The sequence below is a fragment of the Mya arenaria genome, chromosome 7 (assembly GCF_026914265.1).
Source record: "Mya arenaria isolate MELC-2E11 chromosome 7, ASM2691426v1".
In the NCBI taxonomy this organism is placed as follows: domain Eukaryota; kingdom Metazoa; phylum Mollusca; class Bivalvia; order Myida; family Myidae; genus Mya; species Mya arenaria.
The window spans coordinates 25,429,581-25,446,262 of record NC_069128.1 but is presented as its reverse complement, the minus strand read 5'-3'; the positions used below and the strand labels follow the sequence as shown (position 1 = coordinate 25,446,262).

General features: G+C 32.7%; 1 protein-coding gene across 3 annotated transcripts; it reads left to right on the top strand.

Annotated features, from left to right (window-relative positions):
* The first annotated feature begins 14 nt into the window (after positions 1 to 14).
* LOC128241540 (interferon-induced protein 44-like) lies at positions 15 to 16,283 on the top strand. 3 transcript variants are annotated; one of them, XR_008262386.1, is made up of 7 exons: positions 15 to 59; positions 1,013 to 1,094; positions 1,259 to 1,444; positions 9,840 to 9,992; positions 10,200 to 10,353; positions 10,710 to 11,039; positions 16,077 to 16,283. XR_008262386.1 is itself a non-coding variant. In XM_052958524.1 (6 exons), the coding sequence occupies exons 2-6, from the start codon at positions 1,077 to 1,079 to the stop codon at positions 10,985 to 10,987; spliced, it is 789 nt and encodes a 262-aa protein (XP_052814484.1). In that variant the 5' UTR covers positions 16 to 59; positions 1,013 to 1,076; the 3' UTR covers positions 10,988 to 15,418. The 3 variants fall into 3 exon arrangements, 1 of the variants encoding a protein (XP_052814484.1); XR_008262385.1 differs by lacking the exon at positions 16,077 to 16,283 and adding an exon at positions 15,434 to 16,065; XM_052958524.1 differs by lacking the exon at positions 16,077 to 16,283 and having other exon boundaries at positions 16 to 59; positions 10,710 to 15,418.
* The last annotated feature ends 399 nt before the right edge of the window (positions 16,284 to 16,682 follow it).

Sequence of the window (16,682 nt, the reverse complement as noted above, 5' to 3'; positions counted from 1 at the left end):
GTTGTTTATGTCACTCTGCTTTTTCAATTCTACAATGGGAGGATTAATTAGCTCAAAACGTATGTACAGTTGTTTCTTTCGTTTAGCACTTCACAATGGGAATCATTGACTAATTAAGGCTTATTGATAAATATAATTTTAAGAATTATTGAAATATATTTGGCGATTCATATCAAATAAAAATATTGTAAATGTTCCAGCTTCATTAACAAGCATGCTCCTTAAAAAAGATTATTGAAATCTAAGATAAATACCAGAAAATATACTTTGACCTGCAGCAAGATTGAAATGCATCTTGATTGCTACACCATGTTACAGTTGGACAACAGTATCAGCTCAAAGTTACAGACTGACTGTCTGCAGATTTTTCTTTCTTTGAGATATAGACAATGCACAAAAATTTCATCGAAACTTCTTAAATTTGTTTGCAAGAATACTTATGAAAAATGCTCCGTCGACATTGTTCGTTATTAGGAACTTTGACAATACGTTGCGATCAATCGGTGAATAAATAAATAGAACAAAGCTGAGATTGTCCTTATAAGAATGCATATATATATTCTATTTGTTATCAAAACAGTTTTACCCGATATATCCCAAGCAATTCTTAAATGCCAGACTTACGTCCGCCCTTGCAATTTTAATAATTGCTCCACTTGTTTTCTATTTATTTTCACCGCAAAATGCCCTAAAATAACGTTCATTAACTTAATCTTAATTCAAATAATCATAGTGTTAATGAATATCCATTGCCGATATGAAATATTGGTTTCTATGTTTTGTTTGACTCGAACAAAGAAAATTTTATATTTATAACACTCATACAACAGCTCGTATTATACCGTACACAACAACTAAAATATAACATATTATCGTAATATTAAATATCTTATTATATTAAATATAAAAGACAGGCCGTATATACGATATAGCAACTCGTGAACTAAATCTGGGAAGTCGTTGCGCTCGGTGTCGTTTATCGCATCTTTAATACTGTTCTTTTCATTTTAAGAGATGAATCAAAAGCTTCAGAAAGAACTTAAGCCGAGCCACTTCAACCATGGAGAGAAGTGTATATGAACGCAATGGAGTCGGTATGTTGGGGATAGTTAACGATCATAATAAGTTCAAAATGAAATGGAAATGTGTCGGGATTTTGGAAGCTATTTACACTCGTTTTGCCGACAAGACATGGCTTATTGATCAAGTATCAACTATCTTCTATTTTTAAGAGGCGATACATAACTATCTATTTTAGGCTGAGACCAACTTAAAAATCAACATAAAAAAACACAAGATAAAGGATCTCAAAATAACTCTTGTTGGGCATGCTGGAGCTGGAAAATCAACTTTCATCAACTCAGTATTTTCAACTTCACGTGGGCGGATGGTCGACCTAGTTGGCGTTAAAAGCGAAAACGTCGCAGGACTTGGGACACTTAAAGTGAGTTTTTCGAATATTTTTTATGCTAGTGTGTGCAAGGTTATCCGTACTCAGTTATGTTCGTAAAGTTATAATCCCTCGCCGAAGATTTCGGTGGAAGTACATAGATTTATACATTTTCTTCTGTTCGTTAGTCCCTCATCCGTCCGCCCGTCCGTCCGCAGCCATTATTATGCATCTACTGGACGACCATTTATGAAACTTATGTGAAGTGTGTAAAACCGCATTGCACATGTGCCATCGTGCAAGATTTATCGGGATCGGATCAGCTACACAAGATGCCTTAACCTTTAAAATGGCGAAAATATGTCAGTTCAGAGCCAACACTATGTTAATCATCGACATTAGCTAAAGATGCACTCTTACTCCTAAATAAGGTTTACCACAATTAATAATATTGTTTTAATATTGCAAATGGATGAAAAAAATGTCGATAACAATGGTTTATACGAATACCCGGATATGTCTACCTTATTAGATCACAGTAAATCTTCTAGCATTCACCAATCAATCTGTATGTTTGCGCTTGCTGCTATTAAAAACACGGTTACAATATTACGGTTATCAGTAATAATTATTTTTCATAAATGCATTATTTAGTAAGTTGTTAAAAGTTTATTAGTCAAAATTGATGTTAATGTATTGAATTTGAATAAGAGTGTCACTTTAACGATGATGAATACCCATGATTCAAAGCATGCATAGTTTTATATTACTCTTTTCTTAACCTAAAAAGGTCAATTTGGAATTGATATTGCCCAGAACCCAGAACTCACTATAGTATCAACACAAATATAATTTGGAATTTTGTATAACTGCAAACAATTTCTACCCATAAGTGGACAAAATGCTCTGCCTTGATATTCCAAGAAGTGCGTGAAACAAAAAAACATATATCAATCGAATCGAAATAATTTGATTACCTACGTTTTTATCGTTATCATCAATTCCATTTTTTTTAAAGAAATTATGCATTTTATGACTATGTTATATCCTAGTTAGAGGTTGTATTATCTGTATGTAAATATTACTGGTTCAAACCTTTCCATATGGTATGTAATAAATTATACGTACTAACTCGTGGGCGGGGCCTTAACGTTTATTGAACTATGCGAAATTTCTCACGCGCGAAATTGCCTTGGTTCGAAACTGTTACTACATTTGCTAGTAGTTTCAATAGTGCTATACCAATTATTCAAAAATAAGTCTGTAAGTTTCAGTTTTTTTCTGTTTCTGTTCCATATAAAAGTAAAGGTTTAATCCTTTTATTAAATATATCTATTTCCATATCAATCTGAAAAGCTAAATGCTCGCATTTGCTTAGAAGGCAGTACATAGCCAGAAGTGCTTGTTTTGATATTTCAAGCTCTATAGAAAAAACACTATTACTAAATACTAATCTTAGATACTTAAAACTATTAACTATTATCAACTATTTCCAATGGAGTAATAATTACATCTTCTGCCTTTTTGTATTACTTTAATTTTTGTTTTAGTAGTATTGACAATGAGTTTCCATTGGTCACAATATTGTTCGGAAATATTTTTTGTAGGTCTTCGGCTGTTTCAGATAGAATAACAATGTCATCAGCATACACAAGTATAAATAATTTCAGATTAGCGACCAAATTATTACCTAATGGGTGACTATTAAAACTAACGCCAAGCAAAATAGCGCTATTTTGGAAAAATTGGTGCAGATCATTTAAAAAGTAAGAAAACAATAATGGCAATACATTGTCGCCTTGACGAACACCAATGGAACACGGAAAGTAGTTTGAACTTTTGCCATTAGCAGAAACGCACGATTTTGCCTGATTATACATAGATTTTATAATATCTATAAACCGACCATTAATATTGTATGACATCAGCTTAGACCATAGTTAGGGTCTATTTATAGTATCAAATGCACTTTCAAGGTCTATAGAGAGCAAAATATGTTTTCTTATGCTTTTGCAACAGTTCATTTATACAGTTAAACACAAACATGTTATCAACAGTAGAATAAGCTTTTCTAAAGTCACCCTGGTATTGGTTAATTTGATCATAATTCTCACTACATGTTTGAACTCTATAATTTAATATACTCGTAAAAGTAAGAGGTTTTCCTACACAATTTAACATTGTAATTGGTCGAAGTTTGACGGCTCTTGTATTGATCCTTTATTTTTGAATGTAGGGTTAATAACACCTATTGTCCAATTTTGGAGTACACAACCAGACTTAAGTACAATATTAAACAATTTAACGTAACTATCTTTCATAAGTGGTAGAGAGTGTATGATATGCTCATTAAGAGTGTTATCAATTCCACTAGCTTAATCACTTTTCAAAGATTTTCTAATTTCTTCTTCAGAAATATCACAATTCAATTCATCATTATTTGCATTGGAATGATTATTTTGGACAGTATTTGGTATACCGGTATTATTGTTCATATCATCAACATTAGCATTTCTAAAATAAGTTCCTAAATCACTAAGGCTAGCAGCAATATTTGGCTTCTTTTTGCCGTTTAAAATTTCCCCAAATATCCGCGGATTCGAAGTTTTCAATGATTTTAGTCTGGTAACATTCGAGTTTTGAAATGATTTGTATGAACTTCTAATTGTCTTTTTATAGAATTTGCTTGTTTGACTTAACAATTCACCGTTGTCGTCACATTATCGTAACTTGTACAAATATTTTGCCTTATGCATTTGTTTCGAGCATGGCTACAATTGTGATTAAACCATTTAGGTTTGTTTTGATTTTTTGACTTTCTACATTTCTAGGTTAAAACTCTTTCTACAACTCGTATGATACACATCGCAAATGCTCTCAACAATCATATCCATAGTTTATTGGTTGTGATTATTGACTTTGTTAGCAAGTTTATATTGTACTAGTATCGCATTGGAGCATTCAGTGCAGTACTTTAAAGCCAACGGATAATTGTTGTCAACACGAGGAGCGTATCATATTTATATCACAGACGCCACTATTACATCATATCGATATGGTTCTTTCATATTTCAGACATTGCGGAATCAATCTAGAACCACTCTACAAGCTAATATTTATGATTGTATTCATACAATAAGTATTACCCCTTTTAAGAAAAATGGATGAGTCCATCATTATTAACAGTTCAACGTACTGTTTAAGCATACATCAACTATCACGACTCATTCAAATATGTCCGTCACATAGTTAGCCATTCGCGTTGTATTGAGAAATAGTACAAGGTAAACTTCAGAGACAAGCACAGTAACCAAATATTTAACATGGACCATGTATTAGCACAAGTTATCAACATATACGTTTAACTTAAGCTACGGTGAGCGAAAAAAGGAGACTCCTGGGATTTGCATTAATTTAAATGTAACTCAACTTCACACTTATTAAAAGATTTATCACTAATAACACACTTAAAGTAAGCATTTTTATTAATACATATTCATAAACTTAATCAAACATATCAGTAAAAGTAAATAAATGTATAACTTTATAATATAATATAGCTGTGATTGAATGGTAAGACATATTGTTTTAGCACTGCCCGTCAGTCAATCAGTCCGCACGTCACCATTTGTTTCCTTTGAATAACTTAAGAACGCTTAGATCCAGGAACTTCATGACCCCTTTTGTTTTGCGATAAAGGTACATGACCCCTTTTGTTTTGCGATAAAGGTAAAAGGTCAAGGTCGCGGTGATGTTAGGTTGAAAAAATGGTCTCCACTCTTCAACTGAATATCCTTTGAGCAAAATAACTTCATTCGTAGTATGCAAGTTGGTCACTAGTAGTAGATGATCTTGATCTTGACCTTTTGATCTTGATATCAGTAGAAAAACGATGTTGGCGGCGATCTTTAGTTGAAAAATGGTTTCCACTCAAAAACTTAAGAACGCTTGCACCCAGGACCTACATTCTTGCTACGCCTTATGGTCGTGATTAGTAGATAACCCCTTTTGTTTTGGGGATCAGAAGGTCAACGGCCTAGGAAGCGGTGACCTTTACGTGAAAAACGGATATAGCTCGATAGGAGGGATTTCTAATCAGCCAATATGCTAAAAATGGATTTACTGAATAGCAACTGTAACAGGTAGTACAACCTTTGTACGACCTGGCCTCTGTTTAACGAAGATTTTAACTGGATTGGGTATGGACTTATTGCCTGTCTTTTAAAACGAACACTGTTATAACACAAAATGGATATATTTTTCATACTTTTCCCTTAACCTAAAACAAATGAAAATACAATAGGTGAATATGTGCGCGTGGTCGAGAGGATTTAAAAGTTGCTAAATTAAAAAGTGGACATACATAAGCAGTAAACATTTTGTTAGAGAAAAAGGACCTTCTGAGGACCATCCATGGAGACCCTAAACTTTGATGACAAAGTGATTACAATATGTTTAAGATTTAAGGGCAGGTTTATAAATATTCCCGAAACAGAAAGGCCCTAACACTAAGAGCAACATCTGTATCAAAGAATACATCGTTTGAAGTTTCAAAGGCTCTTTTACAGTATGAAAAATCAGTTTCAACTCACCTAAATACAGAAACACACACTATTCAGATTGATTACGTCTTGCAGGAATTGTGCCATATGTTTGTATGCGTATATATCCATAATTTTATAAAATTAAGGAAGACCATTAGGCCTTTTTTTTTAATAAATTGGTTAACGGATCCGCCGCCCAATTATTTCGAAAAAAGTAAATCAGTTTGTTTTTTTGCGCACATGAAATAATTTTAAACCTGTTGCCTGTTCCTTTGCAACATAAGGATGCAGTTTTAAAAATTGTTTTCAAAATGGCGGCCTCAATTGAGCTGAGATCATATAAAAAAAATAAATTCCCACCTTTTCAACATACCAAAAACTTGGTATAACTAACATCAAGGCTGATGCCTGTATCAATGGTAACAAATCACATATAAACCAGACTAATTGATACAATAAATTGTCCTGTGTTTATCCCAGGGGGCATTAATTGTTAAACAAATTATATGGATACTACTATTCAAGTAATCATATTTTAGGGTAACTTAAATTTTGTTAAAGCTGCAGAAAAATATCTTAACTTTTAAGAATTAATTACTGAATATAAAGTCATTTTTATTATTTACATTTCCTTATCCCATTTAATAAATAATTGAGTCAGCGAAATTTGTTACATTGTGCTTTTTCTGTTGAAAAGAAGTAGTGCCCAGCAATGAGGAGACACAGGCATATTCATTGTAAGGTTGATATGTGGAAATCGTGTTGCAAACAGGAAAACTCTTGCTTGTCAGGATGTGCTTCAAAAAACATCAACAAAAATTGACAGTAAAACTGAAAGTTTGTAATAATATTGACTTAAAATGTGACATTATTTTAAGGTGGAAGTGTATAAAATGCTTATATAATGATTACATTAATTTGAAATTGGAAGAAGAGAAAATTGGACTGTAAAGCCAAACATATGTGTATGACAAAGTGAGTATTTGAACATATCAATATTCATTATTATATTGAGGCGTTGAATACATTGTGTTGCATAGAAATCAAAACGTACTTAAGTATTTTAAATGGCATTCATATGTATCTATGAACATGTCTTTTCCGTTTGTTGTTATTTTGATCTTTTGGTTTTGGGTTTCTTCACAAACGCTATGAAAAATACATGTACATGTATTGTAAAATAATTAGTATGAGTATGAAATCCTTTTATTTGCAGCACCCTTCCAACATTTTTCAAAAACATCCGTTAACCAATTAATAAAAAATGGCCTTTCGTGTGAACATTCTCACTCATGTTTGTCATTAATCTAAATGTATCTACTGATCATATCTAAGTAGTTATGGTGTTTTCAAGTGATCAGTGTTTGAGCCAGGATTTGAAAAGGGCAGGGTACTAGGTTAGAAGGGGTACTTTTGATGCGCATTGATTAAGCCTTTATGAGGCACTTGCATGGGCCAATGTTCATTGTGTAGGTGTTCTAACTACTTTCAATACTAATAATTTGTTTTAAATACCTTAACTTTAGTGTCAAAGTTATGACTGTTTATTATTTTTATACTTATTTCTGAAAACTGACTCAAACAAAAACGCATAGCAGAGTGTAGTAAGAAGGCAGCAGGATGCTGGAAAAGAGTAGCGGAGTGCCCCATCCTGCTATTTAAGCATAGCTGGAGAACTGGATAGATCAAGAGATATACTAATACATCAACACTGATTAAAACAATTAATATCGAGGCTTAAAATCAATTTAAATGCAGTGACCAGCTGTGAAGCGGATTCCACTCAAAAGAGTCCAAAAAAGGGAATAGGGTAGACATACTGTGAAAGAAAGAGACCAATTGTCGTTTGAGCAGCTTCTGAATGATGTTAATCTATATAAACTTTACACTGGCACCACCATTCATCAATTTAGTCATTTATATCAATCTGTTAGACAGAGTGTACTGTTTGCTGTAAGGGAATCTGTATTCTTTGTACACAAATAAAGCTCTTTTGAAATGAATTACTGTATGGGCATTGCAGTTCTGGTGCTATAACATTTCTGTCGGATTTGGATAAAGGGAGCAAGAGTGACAGTGACATGGTCATAGTCTCACAGTTTGCGCACATCTTAGAGCCTGGCGAATTAGTATTTCCTCATGGGTGATAAAACAAAGTCAAATTGAACATTTCACCAATTTTAAGCGACATGCACAGACATACTGAAATTAAATAAATACACTATAATGAAAAACAAGAATGTATTTAGCATTATATTTGAATTTCTGTATTGACAACACATTGATATCAATATATAAAAACAAAACAAATGTAAATAACTTGTAAATCATAAAACATCGAAACCTAGTTTACACATTTAGTATCTGGGTAGATATCATATATTAACAAATACACATTTAAGGACACACAGGCAAGATTAGCTGAATGATAAGACTGAGAAAGTGTACCTGTTTCTGACCGACTGATGTATATCCAATTGTATATGCATGTTTATCTAAATTCTGGGCTAGAAACAATATTACAATATATAAAATAATTCCTATGCAACTGCTACACTAAATATTTTATGTTAAACCTACAACATACCATATTATACAGTAGTATACGTTTACTTTAATGCAAACATGTATGCATGGATATATGCATGGATTGCATAAATTGCTTACCTGTGAATTAGTTATGGTCTTAAGAGATAAGTAAAACCTCGGCAGATCTTTATCCGTCATTTTAATTCAACAACTGAATTCTGACTGAAACTTTGCACCAGGAACATCATTTTCTGTGAATGTTACTGCAAAAAACTTATCAGAAATAGCCAGTGTTTACATTTCTTTGTATTACCTTCCTGGAAATTGTGTATCACGTGGTACACATAGCAGAAAGCAATACCGTAGTTATAAATCCCTCCTATAGATTTAAATCACTTGCACCCAGGATCTTCATATTTAGTATGCCAGTTGGTCATTACTAGTTGATGACCCCTGATGATTTTGTGATGAGCCGATCAAAGGTCAAGGTAGCGTTGACCTTGCGATGAAAAATGTTTAAATAACTAAAGAATACTAGGACTTGAACTTGAACCCCGGAACTTCATACTTGATATGCCAATTGTTCATCACTAGTAGATGTCATCTATTGATTTAGGGATCAGTAGGTCAAAGGTCAAGGCTTTAGTGAAATGAGGGAAAAACCAGTATCAAGTACATGTAATAACTAAAGAGAACTTGACCTAATGAACTTTATACTTGGCACGCCAGTTGGTCATGACTATAAGATGACCAATATTGATTTGAGGATCAATAGGTCAGATGTCAAGGTCTAGGTGACATTGAGGTGTAGAAACGGTTTCAGTAGAAAAACTAAAGTGTGCTTGCACTAAGGAACTTCATACATGGTGACCGTGAGGTAAAAAACAGTCTCCGCTCAATAGCTATAGAACGCTTGCGTATAGGAACTTCATACATGGTATGCCAGTTTATCATGAAACCCTTATTGAAGATTTTGATTTGCAGGCCAGTTGATCAAGGTCACAGTGACCTTCAGGTGAAAAATACATTTGTTGGTCACCAATCCGTATGTCACACTTCTTTCCGCTCAATAACTAAAAAAAGGATTGGACCCAGGAATTTCACACTTAGACCAATTATATTCATTCTTAGTATGCAGGGTGGTCAGGACCAGTAGATGACCCATATGTGTGTTCATCTCGAGTCCAAAAGTACTAATTTCATGTCCATTATTGATTATTCTCCCATGACCAAACAATGGAAGCGACAAGCGCGTTTTAAGCAAAACTCTAGTTTCTTAGAAAAAAGTCAAAATGAATTTAATCCTATCGAGTTGTATAGATACTGCACAATAGTTTTTTCTTATTTGAGCTAATTATTTGGAAAATTCTTTGCAGTTTGATGGTACAAAAGCTGGCCCCGATGACATGTTTCAGTCGGTTACATTTTTTGATACGATGGGTTTCTCTCGATCTGGGAATAAATGCAGTGGCATTTCGGAAGCAGATCTGAAACGTGTTTGCAACGGAGAAATAAAAATTCGCCACCAGGTGAATGTTCAATTTAAGTCAGTTAACGTTACCATAAAGACCTGTTTTATTCACCTATATATTATATGTAAAAAACAACACTAATTTGATAATAATTCAAACTTAGGTATTAGTTATTCACTTCTTCAGATATACTGCGTTGTGAATTTCTTTAATCCTTAATTGTTGATAATGGTATCTGTTAAATTAAATCTGCTTAAACTTCAGTTCAACTTAGATACCACCAAAGCGGCAACACCGAAGTACAGACCCAATTGTGTTATATTTGTTGCCAGCGCCGAAGTTATGCTCAATCTTGATATCATGACAGACAGTACACTAAAAGACCAATTGAAGGGATTGAATGCTTGCGTACCGAGAGGTATTTTCTTTTAGATTTTATCTTAAATTAACACAACTTTCTATGAAATTATTCTTATCTCATAATTTCAATAAGGTTATTTCCATCAATTGAATTGAATCTTCCTTGGAAAAAATAGTATGAAAAATTGATTGGAAGTACAGTAATAGTGTATACTTAATATATTATCTGATATCGTACTTTCTTAAAATATAAGGAAAGTTCCATTTCGTGTAATATGTGACGAAGGTAAAACAAAGAATGTTTTGAAATTGTCGTATTTTCGTGATATATTCATAGATCTTTGTGCGTTCACGGTGCTTTAAATGCCTGAAAATATTTTCCATTTACATATAAACTATGTTTTCCTCTTGTAGATATTGCAAAGATTGCAGTTGTCACAAAATGCGATAACATATGCAATGACACAGCTAAAGACGCTTCGAATATCTTTAAAAGTCGGATTGTCGAACGAGTCGTGAAAAGAGCAGCTTCAACTTTCGGCCTTCAGGAAAACAAAGTATTTCCTATCGTGAATTACACGAAAGAAGTTGAAACGAATACAAAACTAAATGTACCAATAATGTACGCACTTCGGTACGCTCTTGATTATGCAACGGACAGAGTAGAAGATCCGTTATCCGACGAAGATTAACGTACTGTCGCAACATTTTGCCTGAGATCATCCCGGAAACTTGTTATTAACTGTAATTATGTTTCGTGATTTCCTCGTTTACCAGTTTAAGTTTTTTATTATTTATAACAGTTGTTCATCAGAAATCTTTATATTATTTCTTAAAGTCTAAAAACCCTACAAATGAACCAAAAATAGACAAAAAGTACCAAAACAATTATTATAAGCTAATTTTGAGAAGGACGTAAGATTGTTCAAGAAATTAAGACCTGAGTTTCACTTTCAAATTGAAACGTTATTTGTTTACCGAAAAACTGGCCGATTGCACAGTGAAATAATTATAGGAAACGTGACATTTAACAGCATGACTCAAATTAGTGAAAAGCAATTTAACTTAGGAAATAAGCACAGTGAATAACATAGTCAATATTATTATGCTTTGACAAAAACAACATTTCTAGCTTTTACAAACAAGATCTAAACACCGTATAAAATCAAAGCGCTTAAAGCGTTGAATGGCTTTCGGCTAGAAACGTTTTGTGAGTATAGTCATGCAATTGTATAACATAATTATTGACATAAACATCTATAGATAGTATATTCTCGCTCAGAATTTCCTTTGCGAAAACTTTTAGAGTTTAATGTCGATTCTCAATGAGATCATAAAGTATAAGTGTCTTGAAATCAGGAATACGCCAAATAGTTACTTATAAGGTTTGGAGTAATTCTCAATATCATATACAACCTTATCTGAAGCTTTAGTTTCACAGACAATGCACTGCCACGGATAAAGCATTAAAAAATTGTTGGTAAAATCTACTCTGCACTTCAAACTTGACTTAATCATTATTGGCACAGCTCCATTTGACAGCTTCCTGTTTTGCTTGATAGGCAATTTCTTTGTTGCAACATTAAGTCGATTACCTTTTTTATAAGTGTAACGATCCTGCATTAGGATGTTATTGACATTTGCTAAAATAAAACGGGACTGCCGTTGTCCTTCTACAACGAAACGGTGACCAACTTAAGGCCGGTCAGAAATTGGAAAATGATATTGCCGGTCTAGCATGACAGCAAAACAACTAAAATATTATTTTTTAATAGATTTTTCTGTTGATGCTACACTCCACTCCATGCGGAACTTCAACTTTCCTCGGTAACTCCGTAGGTTTACAAGTAAATTCCACCGAGTACGCAACTCGTTTTCCGCGCTAAAATCCACCAAGTTTCACTGAGTTGATCGTTTTCCACGGAGGGTTTTATTATCGGTAGTGCCGATGATTGCCACATCGTATTGATTTATTGCCGGTGTTTGCCGGATCGTATTGATTTATCAATTTCGAAGCGAAACTCCGCGTTTTATGCATTGCTACTACATTGCTACTATTGATATTAAATAATAAATTGAACACATGTAAAGTTATTTGATGATGATGATGATGATGATGATGATGATGATGATGATGATGATGACTACTAAATATGACCTCATTTTAGTTTACCATCCTTTTTCGTTTTGAGAGGGGCAAAACAGTCTTAATTCTAACCTTAATTTTAGTAGAATAGAATTTATTAGTTTAATATTTGGAATGCCCTGTTTTTCCAACATGCTTAAATATATGTATGTGTGTATATTGAGTATTGCACCTGCATGAATCCTTATTCAAGGTTCAAATACGATGAAAGCAGTATTTAGTATTTTAATGAGTTTAAAAGCGAGTGGATTGCATTTTATTTAAGTGAAAGTTAACGAGGCAGCCTTTTGATCGAATAAACCTTGTCTGAAACATGTGCTCGTACGCAACTTTCGGGAAGATTCCATGATAGGGTTATATCAGTCTTAGTAGGAATGTACTTTACTTGTATTTTCAAACAGTTTGGAAAAAATGTCCCTTGCAATTTAAAAATTGTTTTTGGACATATGTCCATTAATTGCAATATTAAATTAAACTTCTTCTTGATCATAATTACAAGCTACGCGTTAAACGTGGATTAGATAACTGATTCAATGAACATAGTCATTGGATGCATTCAATATTTTAAATTTATGAGTATTTTATTGCAAGGTGTACTCAAATGACATTGAGTTACATTAAGCTTTAACACATCCATTTTCAATAACGTAATTTAAGATATTTTAGCAGGTGTTATGTAATATCGTATTGCCTGGGCCAACGCAAATTTCTGACACGATTCATGTATGAATTGTAAATGTCATTTGTTATTGTTCTGAGATCATAAATATAACCAGTAACAATACTATCTTAGTGGGACATGTCGTTATTTTGGCAAAAACATACATGCCCTCATTTTTAACCATAATTACATAAATCTTTAAATTATAGGTGATTTGTTCTAAATATGAGCTTTAATAAAGCAAATTAAACCTTCAAAATATCTGCGCGATTCAGCAGTAATATCGGTGTTCTTTTTTCTACACAATAATCTTTGTTAAAAGTCCTAGTTTTGCTATTTATATATTCCTTTGTGTATTTAATGTCATGGCCACATCAAATATATTAGATACTTCTACATTGCACTTAAAATCTGTTAAAAGAAAGAAAAAAGTATTCCATCATAAAATGGGCCTCTCAAAAACAAAAGTTGAACACGAAAAGAAACAAAAATATATAAAAATCATAATAAATAAATACATGAATAAGAGAGGGAAATATTGTTTCATCTTTTCAGAGCGAAATTAAAAAGTTGTATAAAAAGTTTATTTTAAGTCCAAATTTTGAGTAAAAATAATGGTAACTCAAATTTGAAAATACAGATTCGGCTCCACTCCAATCAGCGCCCAAAGACAAGTCTCGATGGCCTGGTGGTTTAGTCGTCGGTGTTCTTTTTTTCTTGAATAAATCGGTGTGGGTACGCACCCCCCCCACCCCCCCCCCCCAAAAAAAAAATAATAAAAAAATAAATAAATAAAAAATAAATAAATAAAAAATAAATAAATAAATACATAAATAAATAAAATAAATAAATAATAATATCTAAACTATAACTGTATTTTTCTGTAACTTCGATATCAAATGATGATTAAATAAGAGTTTACAAATGCATATTAAACTAATGTTGGTCCAAAAACATGAGTTCTACATTCAATTGATAGTTACACGTACAAGTACAAATAAATGTATTGTTTGCAAAATCTCCATTTGAATGTTAATGCGAATAACACGATAAAATGTCACAAAAGTCAATGATTGCGTTTATTCATTGCACACTTTGAACAAATATTGAAAAACACTAGTAGCTTTGTAGCTATTTATCGAAGTTTTAAACAATGGGGTGCATGCGCTTTTGGTAACTTATTTCAGTCTGTATTATTGCGTTTGTGTCAGAAGCAATTGATACCTGATGATCATACTGGATAATAGTAATGAAGGAGCTAAACATCATCAAACAGGCAGTGTTCAGTTATGTGTACAAAAGACAAATCTTTATTTTTATTCAATGGAATGCAAAATATAAAGGAAATATTTTTATATTCATACGTTGACAATAAAGCATAATAAAAAAACGTTGTTATTTTTCAATTTCAAATCACTTGGTCCCCTTCGAGCTCACGTGTTCTGACATTTTATAACCTTGCTTTACAAATGTTTTGCAAAAGGTAAATGTATTGTTCTGAGATTGTTGATATATATATATATATGGGTAATTGAATCAATACGTCGTAATTTTGACAAACAGAAACCCATGACTGTATTTCTAAATCAAATATGTATCACGAGCAGATCCGAAATATCTATTTTTAAAATAAAAGTCACAGTTTATATAATAATTATGCATATTATCATCCATCTTCCAAGTTGCAGAATAATTAACTTATTTTAAGAGCTAAACTTCGACTCTGTTTTAAAGCATTAGAAAAGAACAAAACATTAGGCGATTGGTAAAGTGTTTGCATAAAGGACGAAGAAGTTGTCAGCTGATATTTATGAGAAAAAAACGATATCCTTTTCCATTATTTATTGCCTGCTTTCAATTGACAGTAAACATACCAGCCGCGTGAGACAGACCTTGAAGGGCATACATTTGCCGCATGCATTGAAAAATACTGTAGAAAACGTATAATAAAACCTCTTTGTGCACAGCTTGTTCTAAAGACTGTGTTCTCAATTTTGGCTCTGGTAATTTATACCTTTTTGAAAATTTGAATTAACTCCAAAGCAAAATTCAGCGATCTTTATTTGCTTTATTGATCATCTTGAGTTCATGGAATACCCTTGGTTGTCCTTGTACAAGCTCAAACACTACAGCTATTTAGACAAGTGCAATGTCATGGTCACTGCTGATCAAGTACACATGTTCTAATGAAATGTTACAAAAAAGAAATGTGAATATGCGAGACTAGGACTACAAATTCATGATATAGGAAAATACGTATACAAGAGATGTACTTATGTCACAAGTTTATGTTATGTTCTTTTATCAATCTACATATAAAAACACTTTAAGGTTAGGTGTAGTGTCGCTGTTGCTGCTGCAGCTGCTGCTACCGATGATGACGAGGAAGACAGCGACGACGATGGAGACGATGATGATGATGACGATGGTGGTGGTGGTGGTGGTGGTGATGGTGATGATGATGATGATGATCCTCTTGAATTCACATTAAAATGCTATATGAATACTGTTGTCATTATGTTAATCATCATCAACAGTATTCATATAGCATTTTAATGCGAATTTAAGCGGATGAATTGCCTTAAACTTCACAGAAGTAGTTTAACATAAATTTTATTAAAACCAGTTTTACTGCGTGAACTTATTTCAGCAGAAGATACCTATTGAATAATTAAGAATAAAGGGCAAGTTCTGTGCGAGCAATCAGTAGTTCTTTGTTTAGAATGCAAATCTATTGCAAGATTAAACAGAAAATACAAGCAGTCTTCTGATCCTTCTAAAAACCATTATTTGCAAATAATTATCATTATTCACATTTTCAGACATGTCGCTTGTCAAATTTACTTAAGAATGATCTATGCATGTGTTTTTTTCCGATAAGCAATTTTGATATTGTTCTTTGACTTTAAACATAGCCAATGAAATAACGTCCTCCTAAATCTACATATAGCCATGACCTTATTTCTAATTGTAGGTGCGCATACTCCAATGGCTGATCGTCGATAAACATTTTCAGAAAATGAAGGTCATCTAAATTTGTCAAAGTTTTTGTCGTCTTTTTAAGTTATTCATACTGTTAATTTTGTTCAAGTATTATTTTACTTTAAAGTATGTATTACATGTTCATTATAATTATTACTATACAACTACACATATCGAATAAAAGGTGCACTGAAATAAAGTCAAAGTACTCATTATTGCATTCCTCTATATCTGGGGGTAATAAAAGAAATAATCAAGGTGTCTCGTCCTCTCAGTTTGTCCCCAAAATTGAATGGAACAAAACTATATTTTGCGTGGCCTTACCCATTATGTAAAATGTTGATGCTCAGTGACTTATTACAAAATGGTATCATTTGAAAGCCATTTGCTTACTGAATACTACTATGTAAATGACCAAAATACATTTTACGTAAAGCTATCACATTTTATATATTTGTTCTGTTAAATTGAAATCGGGTGTAACATAAGATATTTGCAACCTATGAATGCCAAAGAAAGAAAGAAAAAAACTTACATAACATTGATACCGTTTTTATTCAACGCACTGAATCTAAAGCTACAGTCACACTAACGCTTG

Coding starts and splice junctions, on each gene's coding strand:
- LOC128241540 (XM_052958524.1), top strand. Junction 9,993..10,199: donor AAATAAAAATTCGCCACCAG/GTGAATGTTCAA, acceptor CTTAAACTTCAG/TTCAACTTAGATACCACCAA. Junction 10,354..10,709: donor GAATGCTTGCGTACCGAGAG/GTATTTTCTTTT, acceptor TTCCTCTTGTAG/ATATTGCAAAGATTGCAGTT.